Source organism: Hyperolius riggenbachi, chromosome 6 (genome assembly GCF_040937935.1).
Source record: "Hyperolius riggenbachi isolate aHypRig1 chromosome 6, aHypRig1.pri, whole genome shotgun sequence".
NCBI classification, from domain to species: Eukaryota; Metazoa; Chordata; class Amphibia; order Anura; family Hyperoliidae; genus Hyperolius; species Hyperolius riggenbachi.
Window position 1 is genome coordinate 56,859,842 of NC_090651.1, and position 18,963 is coordinate 56,878,804.

General features: G+C 46.8%; 1 protein-coding gene and 1 long non-coding RNA gene across 4 annotated transcripts in view; one reads left to right on the forward strand and one right to left on the reverse strand.

The window, feature by feature from the left end:
• The window catches only part of ITGB3BP (integrin subunit beta 3 binding protein), a 58,002-nt gene that overhangs the window by 36,644 nt on the left and 2,395 nt on the right, over nt 1–18,963 (forward strand). For all 3 annotated transcript variants that reach the window (XM_068239329.1, XM_068239331.1, XM_068239328.1), the window contains exons 5-6: nt 11,427–11,505; nt 17,204–17,297. In XM_068239329.1, coding sequence (XP_068095430.1) covers nt 11,427–11,505; nt 17,204–17,297 — 173 coding nt within the window. The remainder of the gene's footprint in view (nt 1–11,426; nt 11,506–17,203; nt 17,298–18,963) is intronic.
• The window catches only part of LOC137520856 (uncharacterized), a 62,239-nt gene that overhangs the window by 20,827 nt on the left and 22,449 nt on the right, over nt 1–18,963 (reverse strand). The window lies entirely within an intron of this gene.

Genomic DNA, 18,963 nt, shown 5'->3' on the forward strand with positions numbered 1-18,963 from the left:
TTGAATCTTATTAGAGGTACATTTGTCAATTCTGCCCATACACTGCAGGCCGATTCCCGTCCGGTTTCAGCATGAAATCTTCATGGAATTTCCTGAGCCCGCTCTGCCCCTTCCAGGAAATGCCGGCGGATTGCCCCTTGGGCGATTTGGGGCCTCTGCAGCCCTTGTTTAGTGGCGGATTACTTGGGAGCACTGAAGCGAACTATAAGGAAGCTTTTGCCGGCGAGGGCCACAAAATATTGCATTGAGGGCCGCAAATGGCCCGCGGGCCGCGAAGTTGAGACCCCTGATTTATACGTTACCTGTCCTGTTGCAGCCTCCACGCTGTGTCCCGGGAAACCTCCGGGCAGTTTTCCGTATTCGCTACTGGCGCATAGCATCTGTCATCGGCGCATAGTGACGTCAGACACTATGCGCCAGTAGCGCATACGGATAGCCGCCTGAAAGTTATGGGACACCGCGCGGAGGGTGCAACAGGACAGGTAACGTATAAATGCACACGGGGGGGCACATTTATACATTGCGGTGGGGCTTTCATCATCATGCCGCTCGCTCGGAAATCGCTGCCATACCGCCGCACACCTGACCAAGCAACTTCGGCCCGACATCTTGCAGCATGCGCGATAGACAAAGCGACCAATTTCTGTCCCGAAATTGGTCACTTTGTCGGTCAGGCATGCACTTGGCGGCAACGATTTTCATCCAGTTCGATTATAATAATCGAATTGGATGGTTGATCGGCCGTCAAGTCGCCTGATGTATGGCCTTAATCTTGTCAGATTTTTGTCAGAAACACCTGATCTGCTGCATGCTTGTTAAGGGTCTATGGGTAAAAATATTAAAGGCAGAGGCTCGCCAAAACAGCCAGGAATTGTGTGTCATTTAAAGTGTACCTGAAGAGTACCTAAAGAGGCTTCCCCCGTCTTCCTCATTAGAGGGGATCTAGTGCTGGGACCCCCAAAGATTTCACCGACAAAGGCTTCTCAGCCATGCGCACATGCGCAGCAGTGGCTTTCCAATGGGCTCTGTTGGAAATAGCCGAGCCTGATCCAAACCACTCAGCTGCGCAGACACCACTCAGCTGCGCAGACACCACTCAGCTGCGCAGACACCACTCAGCTGCGCAGACACCACACAGCTGCGCAGACACCACACAGCTGCGCAGACACCACACAGCTGCGCAGACACCACACAGCTGCGCAGACACCACACAGCTGCGCAGACACCACACAGCTGCGCAGTTGAGCGGACCTGATCAGGCTAGTCTATTTCTGCCAGAGCCCGAGGGAAAAGCCACTACTGCGTATGTGCGCAGTGGTGACTGTTAGTTTAAATGTTTTTTTGTTTTCCCAGGGGTCCCTACGATTGAAGGGGTCTGTGAGGGATGGCAAGAGAAGCCTCTTTAGGATCCAGAAGCTAGGTACCCTCTAGGGGAGGTTTTTATCCTTAACCTTCCTGGCGGTAAGCCCGAGCTGAGCTTGGGCTATGCCGCGCAGGAAGATATCTCAGCCCCTGGTGGGGCGATTTGCTCCATTTAAAATGCTGTACGCGCAGCTAGCACTTTGCTAGCCGCGCGTACAGCTTGATCGCCGCCGCTCTGCGACGATCGCTCGCACGCAGCGGCACAAGAGGCGCCAGAGCCCTGCGCTGCCCGGACCAATGAGTTCCGGGCAGCGCTATGGGCTGGATCGAAGGCGTCTGACGTCCATGACGTCATTCCGATCGTCGCCATGGCGACAGGAGAAGCCAAACAGGAGAGCGCGTTATATACGCGTTCCCCTGTTTGCTATTGATGCCGGCGACGATCGCACTAGAGGGACACATGCGCCCTCTAGTGGTGTTTCATGTAGCTACCACTCTGGTAGCTTCACATGAAACAGACATTATTTATTTATTTTTTTTAAAGGATTTTTGCCTATATGGCAAAAAAAATTAACCGCCAGGAGGGTTAAAGAGAATCTGTATTGTTAAAATCGCACAAAAGTAAACATACCAGTGCGTTAGGGGACATCTCCTATTACCCTCTGTCACAATTTCGCTGCTCCTCGCCGCATTAAAAGTGGTTAAAAACAGTTTTAAAAAGTTTGTTTATAAACAAACAAAATGGCCACCAAAACAGGAAGTAGGTTGATGTACAGTATGTCCACGCACAGAAAATACATTCATACACAAGCAGGCTGTATACACCCTTCCTTTTGAATCTCAAGAGATCATTTGTGTGTTTCTTTCCCCCTGCAGCTATCTTCCACTGAAGTGTCAGGCTGTTTCTTCCTGCAGAATGCAGACAGCTCTGCCTGTATGTAATTCCTCAGTATGTGAAAGCCCAGCCAGCTCAGAGGAGGATTTATCCAGCTTGTAAAAGATAATAGAGAAGAGAGAAGCTGTCCTAATCTAAATAATACACAGGCAGTGTGCAGAGAGGGGCCTGAAGGGAGGAGATGCATCACAGAACCACAACACTGAAGAACTTGGCAGCCTTCCAGACACAGGCTGACAAGTCTGACAAGAGAGAGATAAGTTGATTTATTAGAGACTGTGATAGTAGAACGTGCTGCAGTAAGCCAGAACACATTAGAATAGCTTTTGGAACTTGTAGGATGATAAAAAACAGGATGCAATTTTTGTTACGGAGTCTCTTTAAGGTGGCCATACATCAGACGACTTGGCGGCAGATCGACCACCCGATTTGAGTATTATAATCAAATTGGATGAAAATCTGTGCCACCAAGTGCATGTCCAACCGACAATGCGGCCAATTTTCGGCCAAAAATTGGTCGCATTGACGATCCCGTATGCTGCAAGATTTTGGGCCAACTTGCTCAATCGAGTGCGTGTTGGGAACGGCGTGCAATTTCGCAATGATCGACGAGCACAACGAAACCGGCACTGTGCCTCCCATCCCTTTTCATTAAGGTAGTCGTTTCTGCTCAGAGTTTTTTTTTTTTTTACAGAAATGCGCTCTCCCTCTTACTCTCTCTCCCATTTTAACATGGAACATAACACAGTAACATGGTATATCTTATTTTAAAGAACACATTATACCATTTAATTTAATACCTTATTTGGACAGTTTGGCATCTTCTATTGGCTGGTAGCAGAGAAGAAATCCAAGGTATGGTACATTTTACAGCAATTTCCTGGGTGTAATCCTGGCTTGCGTGAGCAAGTTTCGCAATAATAGGTGGTTTTATACCTGACACCCGGTGTCTTCATGTGACTACACACGATACAATCTTTGGTATTTCGATTGGGAATTAGAGCAATGAAATGCTGGCTACTATTTAGAAGCTCCTCCACGTCCATTGCATAGGATGCCATTGATCCTCTATGCAACTTTGCAAGCAATCTGCAATGGAATCTGCAAGGAATCAGCAGTAAGGAATCAGTAAGGAATCTGCAAGGAATCAGCAAGAAAAATGCAAGGAAAATTCAATGCATTGGTCACTTCCTGGTAGCGCTGATCGCGCACTTCCGGTTTCAGCCAGGGGGGTACTAACGGTGTGGGCATGTAGTCTACATGCTGGGGCACACTAGGTGAGAGAGATCGGGCATTGTTGGGGGACCGATGTGCCTGCAAATCGCCACTATATTTATGTCCTGATGCGGGACATACGAGTGCAACTGGAAATTAGCGATGTCCCGCTATGCGGAACATACGAGTGGAAAGGGCTAATGAAAAATGTCCCCCTTGCCCAGTGTAAAGTATACATTACCTGCCTTCGCTTGTCCCCCGCTGGCTTCTAGGATTCCTCTGATCTACATACACGCGCGCCCCATGGGGTTTTCCAGTAAGGGCGCGCGTGTGATGTAATGGACGAATCCTCGGAAGCAGCGGAGGGACCAGCAGAGAGCGCAGACAGGTAATGTATACTTTACACTGGGCACAGGGGGGACATTTTTCATTAGGGGACAGCAGCAGGTGCGGCGCACAAGGCCGATTCCGGATCGATTTTAAGCATGAAATCGATCGGGAATCGGCTTGTGGGGCAGCTGACAGATCTCTCTCTTATCAGATTCGATTGGAGAGAGATTTGTCTCTTTGTGGAATCCGCCCATACATCGCTAGATGTATGGCTACCTTTACAGGTTTACTTTAAAAGGAAATAAATATGTCAGCCTCCATATGTCTCTCACCTCGTGTTCCCTTTAAGAAAAATTAAGAAGATTATGTTTTGTTCTTCAGATGTTCTACTTGCAGAATATTTGTGAAGTTATTTTGTGTATCTTTAGTGATATTTCAAATCTGCAATGTATGAAAAAGTTTGCTGGCTACTGGCATCAATAAAGTTTAAAAAAAAAAAAAAAAAAAGCTAATGAAAAGAGCCTCTATATTAAAGTAAGCGCTCCCATTCTGCATCATCTTCTCATTGAAAGGGATGCCCAGTGAAGCACCTGATTTTTTTTTTTTTCTGATTGGTTCAGCCTGACGCAGCTTAATGAGAGCCCCGCCCATCGCAGCCACATCAGCACAATCCTTGCTGCACCTGATCCCCGCCGCATGTCGGGAATGGAACAGCTCTTTAGGTGTGCCTCGGAATAAGATACATTTTAAACGTATAGCATTCTGGAGCATAAGATAACACAAATTCAGCCATTCCGTGTGAACTTTCCAGGCCGAAAGCAATTCCCGTGGTGTATAATGCCCTCGCGCTGACATTTCCTCTCCTGGCAGCCATCTGTCGCAGCCATGGGAATGCAGTAAACAGCAGACCCAAGTGCCTGGTAAATGGCACTTGTAATCGGCCCTTCTGTGGGATCAAAATGGGAGAAACCACCGCTTGCCTGGCTCCGGTTTCCAGGCCTCCGTATCCATTTACAACTTAATACTGTTATTCTTGTAGCGAGAGCGGCGAGCGCCTGCAGTATATCATACAGCGGGTTATTTAAAGGCTCCGGGCCACTTCAGGAATCACTTTCGAGAGGGATACTGTAACCTATGACCTCACACATGGTACAGTGACAAACTCAGAAACTTATTACATCCATTCATTATGCTGATCTGGGCCTTTATGTAACAGGGCAAAGAGCTCTGCGCAGAATACGGAAACCAATAGTACCTTTTATTCCTAAGTCCTGTCTCCAACAACGACAGGAAAGGACTGTTTCGTTGCAGGTGGAATAGAAATGCACCTGGCCGGCCACAATCACTTCTCCAACAACCTCCTCCTAACCACCCCCACGCATCTCGCACTCCCATGCACGACCACAGGTCTTCACTACAGCTGCCCCCATCCTGTGGAACTCTCTCCCACTGCCCATTAGGCTTGCCCCCACTTTCAACACCTTCAAAAAAGCACTCAAAATTCACTTCTTCAAGGAGGCCTACCTCACCACTGCCCTAACTCTGCCGACAACTTCTTGATGCACCCCCCTCCTTTCGTGTCACCACCTCTCCCTCTAGATTGTAAGCCTGTGGCAGGGCCCTCTCCCCTTGTGTATCATACTTGATTGTGTACCCTACTCAGAATATATGAACGTGTATTATCAGCTCTACCACTCCAGTGTATGATCTGGCATTGTATTAGTACCTGTATTGTGTTGTGTATCTTATTGCTTATTATCTGTATTGTGCTGTCGGTCACCCTGTTATCATTGTCTGTAATTCTATGTATTGTACAGCGCTGCGTAGTATGTTGGCGCTATATAAATCCAATAAATAATAATAATGGGTTACATAATAATACAGACAATGGCATACACCAATATGCAAAATACAGAATTGGTACAAAATGCAGTAGAGCGTTGTACTGTGTTAGCCATCAGTAAAAGGCATTTTGAATTAGGATGATACCATTTATTGGCTAACTTAGAGATTAATAAACAGTAAGCTTTCTGCTAATAAACCTTCATCGGACTTGTACAAAATACAGAATTGGTAATTACAGTGACAAAAGTAACATGATGAATAAAATGTGTAACGATTTCCAAGACGCAAAAGGGTGATAGAGCCCTGCCCTTGCAAGCTTACAATCTAAAGGAATAGGGGGGAACAATAGGAGTAATAGTATACAAAATTCATACCTAGAGGCAGTGTGTTTTAGTATATATAGTAGAAGTACAACTTGGCCGGAGGTCACAGGGGGAATGGCCTTACGTATGCTTGTCAGGAAAAAGTAAGTTTTGACAGAGCGTTAAAAGATATCAAAAGGTGGAGAGTGGTGGATGTGTTGTGGGGGGGGGGAGGGAGGGGTGGAGGGGATTGCATACATGTAAAAAGGGTGCCATGGTCATTTGGGAGCCAGAGATAACCTATAGTATAATATCGGTTATTCCACTATTGGGCAATGGTAATTCCAGTTGTAAAATGTACCCATGTTTTACTATCGCTTAACTTAACCCTAATTTCACACAAGCCCTTCCTCTGCTGATGGCTAACCCTTAGGGCCCGTTCTCGCGCAATTCGAGGAGATTCCCCGCAGGCAAATCGCTCGGGGAAACTCTGCCATAGGGAACAATGGTACCGCCGGCCGAATCGCTTGCGTTAGCGATTTGGCCAACATTTCCATCCAAATTGGTGCGAATACCATAGCAGTGCATGGCATGGCTGATGGGATTCGTCTGCATATCCGCAGACCCGGAAGTCCCGCAGATGCGTGCGGCTCAAGTGGAAATGGGCCCTTATCCCTCTCAGTTCAGGTTCCCTTGGGCCCATTCACACTAGAAGCGCTTATCTGAGCATTTTGCGATTGATTAGCATTTTTTTAACCTCCCTGGCGTTCTATTAAGATCGCCAGGGAGGCTGCGGGAGGTTTTTTTTTTAAATAAAAAAAAAACTATTTCATGCAGCCAACTGAAAGTTGGCTGCATGAAAGCCCACTAGAGGGCGCTCCGGATGCGTTCTTCTGATCGCCTCCGGCGGCCAGAAGTAACACGGAAGGCCGCAATGAGCGGCCTTTCGTGTTTTGCTTACCTCGTCGCCATGGCGACGAGCGGAGTGACGTCATGGACGTCAGCCAACGTCCTGACGTCAGCCGCCTCCGATCCAGCCCTTAGCGCTGGCCGGAACTTTTTGTTCCGGCTACGTTGGGCTCAGGCGGCTGGGGGGACCCTCTTTCGCCGCTGCACGCGGCGGATCGCTGGCAAAGTGCCGGCTGCGTGTGCTGCTTTTTATTTGAGCCAAATCAGCCCAGCAGGGCCTGAGCGGCAGGCTCCTGCGGTACTGGACGAGCTGAGCTCGTCCAGACCGCTCAGCAGGTTAATTGCTCCCATTCACGTTCATTAAAATCGCTGTAAAAATCGCAGAGAAATCGCCACAATTTCGCAGTTGCGTATGCAAAAATCGCTGCGATTTTTTCCAGCGATTTTAATGAAAGTGAATGGGAGCGATTTAAAAAAACACTAATCAATCGCAAAACGCTCAGAAAAGTGCTTCTAGCGTGACTGGGCTCACCCAACTTCCGCCAGAAACATTTTCACACTACTTTGCAGCCCTTACTAATCGATTTTGAAAAACGCTCCCATTGACTTAAAATCGTGGTAAAATCGATGTGATCGGGATTTTTTTTTTAAATCGTGGTCGCTGCGATTTTACCATGATTTTAATGCACGTCAATGGGAACATTTTGTGTCTACAGCGTAAGGGCTTATTTAACTCTGCATGGTAGCGTCTTGAATTGCTGAAGTCTAATAAAGAATATGTCTTATATGTCTGTAAATGACATTTTACAGTTTTTTTGTCAAAGTGCTCCTTCAACTTGACCAGAAGCCCAGATACCGGCCACTCCTGCGACACGGAGAGCTCTGCCTGTATACTGGGCATATTGGCAGTCAGAACAGCTTGATGATTTTAGGCCAAGCAGCAGCAGCTGTCTTATCGGAGCCTGTAGTTAAAGGACAACTGAAGTGAGAGGGATATGGAAGCTGCCATATTTATTTACTTTTATACAATACCAGTTGCCTGGCAGTCTTGCTGATCTTTCATGCATCAGTGGCTGAATCACACACCTGAAACAGGCCTGTGACAAATCCACTCACACTTCAGTCATAAACTTCATCTGCATGCAGAGTCTATGGCTAAAAATATTATGCTGGGGATACATGGTGCATTTTTCGGTTGATTTACCGTGCAATCGATTTTCGATTCGTTTTTCCGCTCGATTTCCTGCTCGATTCTCTTATCAATTTCCATCCACTTCTATGAGAAATCAAGCGGTAAAACGATCGGATATGTCGGAAATCATCTATCGAACCATCTATCTGCCAAAAAACGCATGGGGCTTGATTCACAAAAGAGTGCTAACTGTTAGCACGGCCGTTTTCGTGCGAATTTTCACATTGCGCGCGATCGTGAATTTTCGCACAGAAACGATATCGTTTTTGCATGAAATTTCTAGTTTGTGTGCGAAAACGTTATCGTTTCGTGTGAAAATTCGCGATCGATAAATATGGCAGCCTCCATATCCCTCTCATTTCAGATGTCCTTTAACTCCTGCAATTGAGGAACATCCGGTCACATTACCGATATCTAGAAAATAGGAGTTTTGGCTATAGAAATGTCGCAGAGCTGGGATGCTGATATGGGCCTAAAAATGGTCTAAGGGAAACTGAAGTGAGAAGAATATGGAGGCTGCCGTATTTATTTCCTTTTAAACAATACCAGTTGCCTGGCAGTCCTGCTGATCTATTTGGCTGCAGTAGTGTCTAAATCACACACCAGAAACAAGAATACAGCAAATCTTATCAGATCTGACAATAATGTCAAAATCAGCTGATCTGCTGCCTGCTTGTTTAGGGTCCATGGCTAAATGTATTAGAGGCAGAGGATCAGCGGGGTAGGCAGGCAATTGTCTAAAAGGAAATAAATATGGCACCCTCCATATGGAGGCTGCCATATTTATTTCCTGTTTATTTTCTGGCATAAGTAGTGTGAGTCAAAACCCTGGACCAAGCATATGGCTAATCCAGTAAAACCTAAGTCAGCTGAGTCAGAGTACTTAAAGAGGCACCATGGCAAAAAATAGAAACATTTTAAATATGTTATTGTAAAATATTAAATATGTGCAAACAGACAAATAAGAAGTATGTTTATTCCAGAGTAAAATGAGCCATAAATTACTTTTCTCCTATGTTGCTGTCACTTACAGTAAGTAGTAGAAATCTGACAGAAACGGCAGGTTTTGGACTAGCCCATCTCTTCATGGGGGCATTCTCAGCATGGCTTTTATTCTTTATAAACATATGCCCTAAAAAGGATTTAAACAATGATGCTGGCCAACTTCCCTGCTCGCTACACAGTTTTTTGGCAGTTGGACAGAGAAACTGCCATTCACTAAGTGCTTTTAAAATAAATAAAGCTCTGAGAATCCCCCCATGAAGAGATGGACTAATCCAAAACCTATCGCTTCTGTTAGATTTCTACTACCTACTGTGACTGACAGCAACATAGGAGAAAAGTAATGTATGGCTCATTTTACTCTGGAAAAAAGTACTTCTTATTTGTCTATGTTTGCACATAATTTAAATTTTACAATTTTTCGCCATTGTGCCCCTTTAACCTATTTTGGTTCCTGGACGTAGAAACTACGTCCAGGAACCATGCGCGCTACCGCGGCCGATCGCGCACGTGCACTCCGGGCCGCGGATTCGGTAGCCACGGAATCAATGTATCGGGCTATGGTGCCCGATCACTGATTCCTCTCCCCCGCTGAAAAAGCGACAGCTTCTCTCGGAAGCTGTGCTTTTTCTGGCTGTTCCCTCCCCGATGCGTCACTCTAAGCGTGTGTTACGCTTAGAGTGACGTCATGTAAACAAACTCATGGCCGCCATCTTGTGGCCAAAAAGTAATACTACAACTGAATGTAAAAAAATTTTTTAAATTAACACACATTTACATTATAAATGTATTGTTTACCTCCCACCCTCCCAAAACTACCCAAATAAAATGTTTACTATAAAAAAAAAAAAATTACAATAAAAAAAAAATGTAAATATTTACCTAAGGGTCTAAACTTTTTAAATATCAATGTAAAGATGAAATATTTCTATATTTTTTTTATTTTAAACTTGTTAATAGTGATCAATGCAAAATGGAAAAAATGCACCTTTTATTTCCAAATAAAATATTGTCGCCATACATTGTGATAGACAATAAAAGGAGCGCAGAATGAAGGTAGTGCAGCTATGAGGTGGGCTGGCTCCAATGCCCAAAGTGACAGTCAATGAAAACAAAGTACCTCAGCGCAACAACAGACAATCCTGCTGATTAGCAGGGGTTCAGAGACAGTGGAAAACAGTACCTGTCTTGATGGTTTCCCACCTCAGGATCCACGTAGAGTGCCCCACATTACTTGCTGTAATCCCGATATCCCAGGGCCAGCGGTATCACTGTTAGCCCGTACGAGCTCCGCTCTCTGATTATGGCCGGGCAGTTTCCCCGGGGCCCCCTGACGAAGGCGAGAGCCGAAACTCGAGTCGGGCTGTGGAGGCTACGCTGCAATAATGCTAAATAAACAAGAAAGTATCCAGTAAGTAGTTCCCCCGTGTGTGGCTGGCTTTATTCAGCAGTGTGCACTATTGCCGTCTATTGTCTTACAGCATACGTGCAGCATTACTCTGACTTCCAGTCAGCAGCCACCGACAACCAGCGTGACACGCAGGATAGCGGAAGCCGGAAATCTTGGGCAGTCACGTGATCGGGGAAACTGCCCGGCCGTAATCAGAGAGCGGAGCTCGTACGGGCTAACGGTGATACCGCTGGCCCTGGGATATCGGGATTACAGCAAGTAATGTGGGGCACTCTACGTGGATCCTGAGGTGGGAAACCATCAAGACAGGTACTGTTTTCCACTGTCTCTGAACCCCTGCTAATCAGCAGGATTGTCTGTTGTTGCGCTGAGGTACTTTGTTTTCATACATTGTAATAGGGACATAATTTTAACGGTGTAATAACCGGGACATATGGGCAAATACAATACGTGAGTTTTAATTATGGAGGCATGTATTATTTTAAAACTATAATGGCTGAAAACTGAGAAATAATGAATTTTTCCATTTTTTTCTTATTCTTCCTGTTAAAATGCATTTACAGTAAAGTGGCTCTTAGCAAAATGTACCCCCCAAAGAAAGCCTAATAGGTGGCGGAAAAAACAAGATATAGATCAGTTCATTGTGATAAGTAGTAATAAAGTTAGAGGCTAATGAATGGGAGGTGAACATTTCTCACGTGAAAACGACGGAACCTGAATGGGTTAATCTGCTGCATGCTTGTTCAGGGTCTATGGCTGAAAGTATTAGAGGCAGAGGATCAGCAGGACAGCCGGGCAACTGGTATTGCTTAAATAAATATGGCAGCCTTCATATCCCTCTCACCTTGGGATCCCTTTTAAAGAATACTGAAAAAAATAGGTTTGTATAATTGTTTGATAAGTGTCTGTCTTCCCTGTTGTGTTCGGTTTCTAATCTCCTTTTACCATATTCCATGTGACCAGCATTCTGGAGCTGTTCTCTCTTGTGGACAAGTCACTGGATGTATTTGTGAAGCTGAGAGGAGATCTGAAGAATGTGCAGGTCAGTGGGGACAGCCGTGGAGACTGTGCCTTGTGGGTGGGACCGGCCGTGCCTATGTACATGACCTGTAGCCACCATCCCTTCAGCTGTACGTCCTGAGCCAGCAATCTGTGGCCCCGGACATGTGTGCCTCTGTTTCCCTCATTTAGGAGGAAGCTGCTTTAATGTGCCTTAACAGTTAACAACACATGCTGTGACATTTCACAGCCGCCACCAGTATGTACACGGATGAATTTCATGGGTGACACTTGCACCGCAAGCTGGGTGGTTTATATAGTTTAAGTCGGAGGCCTCAACGCAAATATTTATGTGGCATGAAGGCTGTATTGTTTTCCCAAAGATTATCGCTTGTTACACAGTTGGTAAAACTTGAGACGTCCCGGGGATGGGCTTGTAGAATGGTGTAGTGTGTCCTAAATCAGCCTCGCATACATGTGAGTCAGTCCTTCCAGCTCACCAATAAATAATTATCACTGGGAGCTCAAAGCTACTTCCATATTACAGTTAGGCTTGGTTTACATAGTAAAGGAAATCTTAAAGTGAACCTCCAGGCTAAAAATCTACTCAGCAGCACTGAAAAGGCTTGTTGTTTCTTTAACAGTTTCACAGCATCATACATTTTTTTTTTCTTACCCAAGCCTCATTTTTAGGTGCACAGAAGAAAACTGCCCGGGCATTTTTCACCTGATGCTGTGCAAAGCATGATGGGATTTCTGCTGTTGCTGTTCTCCTTCTACTGTTTTGGCAGAAATTTATTTTTTCAAATGTTGAATTTGAGATTTGAAGCCTAGCGCGCAGCTGGGAGGGGTGATCAGCACACAGGACAGTTGGAACTGTTTCTCATCCTCCGTCACCTCCTTTCAACCAAAAAGATGGCTGCCCCCCATGAAATCACAAATATTTTAATTAACATAACTAATGTAACTTAATGACAGTATGTTTTTGTTTAGGCTGAAGTTCCCCTTCAAGTTAACTTAAACTTTTTTTTTTTTTTTTAACTTACCTGGGGCTTCTTGCAGCCCCCTGGAGTCCTCCAGTGCCCACGACACCGGTCCAAGTCCCTCCGGCCAGCAGCGGCAACCCCTGCTAAACTTGCTGGCCACGCACTTCCGCCACGCATTATGTGAAACTCGCTATTGTGCATGTGCAGAGCGCTTCCAGCCTCAGGAGCGCGATCAGGGTGCGCTCAGCTTGGGGCCGCACATGCGCAGTAGCTGCCGGCAGGCAGGCCATCTTTGTGGAGGTTGCCGCTGTTGGCCGGAGGGACTTGGAATGGCGTTGTGGGCAGAGGAGGACTCCAGGGGGCTGTAAGAAGCCCCAGGTAAGTTCAGCTTATTTTATTTTTTTTACTTAAAGGGAGTATCCAGGCTACAAAAAAAATTAGACCTACTTACCTGGGGCTTCCTCCAGCCCCTGGCAGCCGCTATGTCCCTCGCCGCAGCTCCGGAGTCCCGGGACCCCTCAGTTTCAGATGCCGACTTCACCAGGTCGGCATCTACTGCGCCTCCGCGAGCGCCACTGTCAATCACGCTCATGTGGGCTGGAGTGTTCTGCGCATGCGCAGCAATTCTGCACTTGCACAGAACACTCCAGACCGCATGAGAGTTGAATGACAGTGGCACTCGCACAGGCGCAGTAGATGCCGACCTGGTGAGGTCGCCATCTGAAACGTAGGGGATCCCGGGTTACCAGAGCTGCGGCGAGCGACAGAACACTGACTAAATATTTTATAAATAATTATGGTAAAAATTGGGCACTTTTTTTCATTTATTTTTTCTTCACTGCAGTTCCTCTTTAGCAGCCTTAGCATGAAAGAGCACAAGACCAGGCACCACATGATGAAATTGGTGCCTGCATTGAGTTGCCGTTGGGGTTGTGCACTTCTATTAGTAGAGCCCTGAGCCCGGTTTTAATTGCTTGTTCCAGAATTCATCTTAGCTCTATTATTCTTTTCTATTGTCTGGTGATGCTGCCAGAGTCCCCTGACATTGCTGTGTGTAGAAGGCCTTGTATCATTGCTATGCCCTGTTCCCACCCCCACTCACAGGGTCAAAGGACAGCCATTGTATAGATCCTCTACCAGAGAACGGTCATGTCCCTGTCATTGTGAACAGTGTCAAATAAATAATTACTCAGCTATCCATCCCTTATTACTTAACCTGACGCTTGACAGAAATTGAAATATTTATGGATTTACCACCGTTTGGTACCAAGTTCCATAAAAATGGATTTCTCATCAAATGTCCAAATTCATATTCCCAACTAATAATGACCTGGAAGCTAATCGATACTGTGCGCGCGTGCGTATATATTATGTGTTTGGGTGTATATATATATATATATATATATATATATATATATATATATATATATATATATATGAAGTTCCACATGAAGGAATAGTAATTCCTGTACTTAATGTACAGCTTCAGTTTTTTTTGTTGCCCGTCTTCTTCATGGACATCAATAATAGTATGTATTATACATTTTAAACATATATATTTAATACCAAGCCCACAGTCATGTGACCGCGGCTGTGTTCTGCTCTTTTTTTACCTGAACCACCAATCATGATCATGGACTCTGTGAGAGCCTCAGTCTGGGCCACTCCATTTTCTCCTAGAAATTTGGGACAGGGAGCATGATGAGAGGCGTGCCCCCAGGAGGTGGAGCATGATGAGAGGCGTGCCCCCAGGAGGTGGAGCATTATGCAGTGTTGTGCCCCCAGGAGGTGGAGCATTATGCAGTGTTGTGCCCCCAGGAGGTGGAGCATTATGCAGTGTTGTGCCCCCAGGAGGTGGAGCGTTATGCAGTGATTTGTCCCCAGGAGGTGTAGCATTATGCAGTGGTGCATCCCCAGGTGGTGGAGCATGATGAAGAAGCGTGCCCCCAGGAGGTGGAGCATTATGCAGTGATGTGTCCCTAGGATGTGGAGCATGATGAAATGGCGTGCCCTCGGGAGGTAAAGTATGATGCAGTGGGTTGTCCTCAGGAGATGAAGCTTGATGCAGTGGTGTGTCCCCTGGAGATGGACCATGATGCAATGGTGTGTCCTCAGGAGGTGGAGCTTGATGCAGCGGAGTCCCTAGGAGGTGGAGCATGATGCAGTGGTGTGTCCCCAGGAGATGGACCATGATGCAGTGGTGTGACCCCAGGAGATGGACCATGATGCAGTGGTGTGTCCCCAGGAGATGGACCATGATGCAGTGGTGTGTCCTCAGGAGGTGGAGCTTGATGCAGCGCTGTGTCCCCAGGAGGTGGAGCATGATGCAATGGTGTGTCCCCAGGAGGTGGAGCTTGATGCAGCGCTGTGCGTCCCCAGGAGGTGGAGCATGATGCAGTGGTGTGTCCCCAGGAGGTGGAGCATGAGGAAGTGGCGTGCCCTCGGGAGGTGAAGTACGATGCAGTGGTTTGTCCCCAGGAGGTGGAGCTAGATGCAGCGGTGTGTCCCCAGGAGATGGACCATGATGCAGTGGTGCGTCCCCAGGAGGTGGAGCATGATGCAGTGGTCTGTTCCCAGGAGGTGGAGCATGATGCAGTGCTAGGTTCCCAGGAGGTGGAGCATGATGCAGTGCTGTGTTCCCAGGAGGTGGAGCATGATGCAGTGCTGTGTTCCCAGGAGGTGGAGCATGATGCAGTAGGGTGTTCCCAGGAGGTGGAGCATGATGCAGTGGTGTGTCCCCAGGAGATGGAGCATGATGCAGTGGTGTGTCCCCAGGAGGTGGAGCATGATGCAGTGGTGTGTCCCCAGGAGATGGAGCATGATGCAGTGGTGTGTCCCCAGGAGGTGGAGCATGATGCAGTAGTGTGTTCCCAGGAGGTGGAGCATGAGGCAGTGGTGTGTTCCCAGGAGGTGGAGCATGAGGCAGTGGTGTGTTCCCAGGAGGTGGAGCATGATTCAGTGGTGTGTTCCCAGGAGGTGGAGCATGAGGCATTGTTGTGTCCCCAGGATGTGGAGCATGATGCAGTGGTGTGTCCCCAGGAGGTGGAGCATGATGCAGTGGTGTGTCCCCAGGAGGTGGAGCATGAGGCAGTGGTGTGTTCCCAGGAGGTGGAGCATGAGGCAGTGGTGTGTTCCCAGGAGGTGGAGCATGAGGCAGTGGTGTGTTCCCAGGAGGTGGAGCATGAGGCAGTGGTGTGTCCCCAGGAGGTGGAGCATGATGCAGTGGTGTGTTCCCAGGAGGTGGAGCATGATGCAGTGGTGTGTTCCCAGGAGGTGGAGCATGATGCAGTGGTGTGTCCCCAGGAGGTGGAGCATGATGCAGTGGTGTGTTCCCAGGAGGTGGAGCATGATGCAGTGGTGTGTTCCCAGGAGGTGGAGCATGATGCAGTGGTGTGTCCCCAGGAGGTGGAGCATGATGCAGTGGTGTGTTCCCAGGAGGTGGAGCATGATGCAGTGGTGTGTCCCCAGGAGGTGGAGCATGATGCAATGGTGTGTCCCCAGGAGGTGGGGCATTATGCAGCGGTGTGTTCCCAGGAAGTGGAGCATGATGCAGTGGTGTCCCCAGGAGGTGGAGCATGATGCAGTGGTGTGTTCCCAGGAGGTGGAGCATGATGCAGTGGTGTGTCCCCAGGAGGTGGAGCATGATGCAATGGTGTGTCCCCAGGAGGTGGAGCATGATGCAGCGGTGTGTTCCCAGGAGGTTGAGCATGATGCAGCGGTGTGTCCCTAGTAGGGGTGGAGCATGATGCAGCTGTGTGTCCCCAGGAGGTGAAGCATGAGGCAGCGGCGTGACCAGGGCTGTGGAGTAGGTACAAGAATCATCTGACTGCTCAGTTTATGAAACCTCCGACTGACTCCAGGGCCCATGTGCAATTAACTTTTTCTCTTGAGTTTTCACCTAGGTGATATTTTTAAACTTGTCAATAAAATGCCCTTTAAGCCACCAGAAAGCAAGAAAATACTCAAAATAATTTTGATAGTACTTTTCACTACTTTTTGGTACTTTTTCAGTTGAACAGTGCTGGAAAGTTATTTTAAATCGAAGATGAAAATTTCTCTCCTAGGAAAAAACTCAGGAGAAAATCTGAATTGCATATGGCCCCAGGTATCCAAAACTTGCTCCAACGCCACAGCCCTGGGCTTGACGCAATTGCATTTCATTGATCAGCTCTAGCACAGAGCCTTTACCTGACCCTGCCAACCTCCTCCATTTGCTACTGAGAGATTAACTCACAGTGGCCAGAACTGCAGCACAGAAGCTTCATTATCTTCCAGCCTGTTTCCCTCCTGTTTTCTGTATAATAAAGTGTTTAATTTTTCCCAGTATGTTTATGAAGCCATGTGTACCTCTCATTGCTCTGCCTGCAGTGAGAAACCATTTATTACTGCTCTTTTATTTAACTTTCTAAAGACATTGGGAGAGGGTGTGGCAAGTATTAAATACTGTTTTTCTCACTGAACTGTGACTCTACTGAGCTGCAGTGCTGTCCATAAAGTGCTGATATCTTACCTGCAGAGTGTGGAGGTGGGTGGGGTCTGATCATCAAGCACACAGGGAGAGACTGGTGCCCTCTCCTGACTCTTCCCTGACTTCTCATGTGGGTGATGATGGGATACATTGAGGAGTTTGGAAAGCAACTAGAGATCTAGTCAAGCTGAAAACTATTATATATTTAGTGATATATTTAGCTTGGTTTCAAGTTCTCTAATCTAGAGGAGCATATAGGATTTACTAACATTGTTTTTGTCTTCTAGGCTGTAGAGAGCAGCAGTGAGCTGCAGATTGTATCAGATGCTGGGCCCATAACCCTGGACTTGAGAAAAGAGATGCAGAAAGCAAAAGTACTGAGTAAGTGAAAATAAACTGTGATTCATAAAGTTTCCATCTCGCCATCTCATTGATGCTGGTGATATTGATCACAGGCACTTTGATCAGTGAATGGGAACATGCGTTCCCATTCACTGATCAGTCTACTAATGAGCATCGTGAACGAGCATGGGAGCGGCGAGGTACGTATATCTATGCCCATGGAGCTGAGATGAAGTCCCCGGGGGCGTAGATATGCGGTCGCAAAACCAACAAGTGGTTAAGGGTCCTTTCACACTGTGCACATTTTGTTGCAATACCATCGCAATGGTGGTGAAGTCGCATTTCGCATTGAATGTGCGGTGTGAAGCATAGAGTATACTGAAAGCATGCTTCACTGACACTCTAAACTTGCATGTAGTACTGTGAATGTACCATAGGAATATCATTGCATCATGCTGGGGTGCTATGATTTATTGTCCTTTGCGACAGAACGCAACAGATGCAGTGTGAATGGATCCGTAAGCAGGTAAGTATTCATTTTATAATGTACACATTGACTCTTCTATCCCCTTCCTTCAAGCCTACTCTAAATTGAACATGCAATTTTTTTGTTTGTTTGTTTTTTATACTGTATCAACAATTTTTGCTGACAAAAGCATAACGTAAACATGCATAATCAATTTTGCTGTATGTTAACATTCATCATTGCAGATTATTATTATTATTATTTTTTATTTATATAGCGCCAACATATTCCGCAGCGCTTTACAAAGCACAATAAGATGACAAGGGGAACATAGATACAAAATGTACAACAGAGTTCCAAGCAGCACAAATATTGTGACAAAAACAGTAAACATTAGAAGGACTACTTTAGTGCTGGGCTGCTACCCCACACAGAGCTGGGACAAGGTCCTCCAGCATCCAAGGCTGAGACACCAAAGTGCGCCCCTCCATCCCTCCCACCCCAGCCATCACACACTGATTGCTATTAGACTAAGAGGCACCCCAGGGCCCCCAACACCTTAATCTCCAGTTATCTGGCTTGCAGTCACTGCCATGTATTCCTTTTTCTTATTTCTGTGTGCTTCAAACACAATAGGGAAATGATAGTTGAGTGAGTTGTGCACCCCCTCCTACACTGCGCCCGAAGGCTGGAGCCTCTCTCGCCTCTGTCTCGGCCTGGCCCTGACCCCACAGCTGAAAGATGAAATCAGGCTTGATGTGCCAATGCCAGGCAAGTTTGCTTATGGTAGTAAAGTTTAGTACACATACAGTATAACTGGATTCCTAGGAGGCGGAGAGCTCAGGAAGGGTATTACTTTAGTTATGACCATTATGACAGTGTGCAGAACTCTAGACTGTGGACATTAACAGCAGCTAAATAGCACAGCAGGGAGTGGAGGGATCACAATTGTCTGTGTTGCTTTACAAATGTATTGGCTGGTAAAGCAGCCCCTTCACACATGATTCAGCTGTGTGCTCAGCTCTTCCAATGAAGCTAAGCCTGGCAGTGGTGTGCCAGCTCCTGTGCATTGTTAGGCAGAGGACCCCGGGGAAGCTCTGTATAAACTCTCAGGTTTCATTAACCCTTCTGGTGGTAACCCCGAACGTAGTTCGGGGTAAGCCGCGCAGGAGGTTTTCTCCGGCCCTGCTCGGCCGCTTTTCTTAATTTTTTTTTTTTTGCTGGACGCAGCTAGCACTT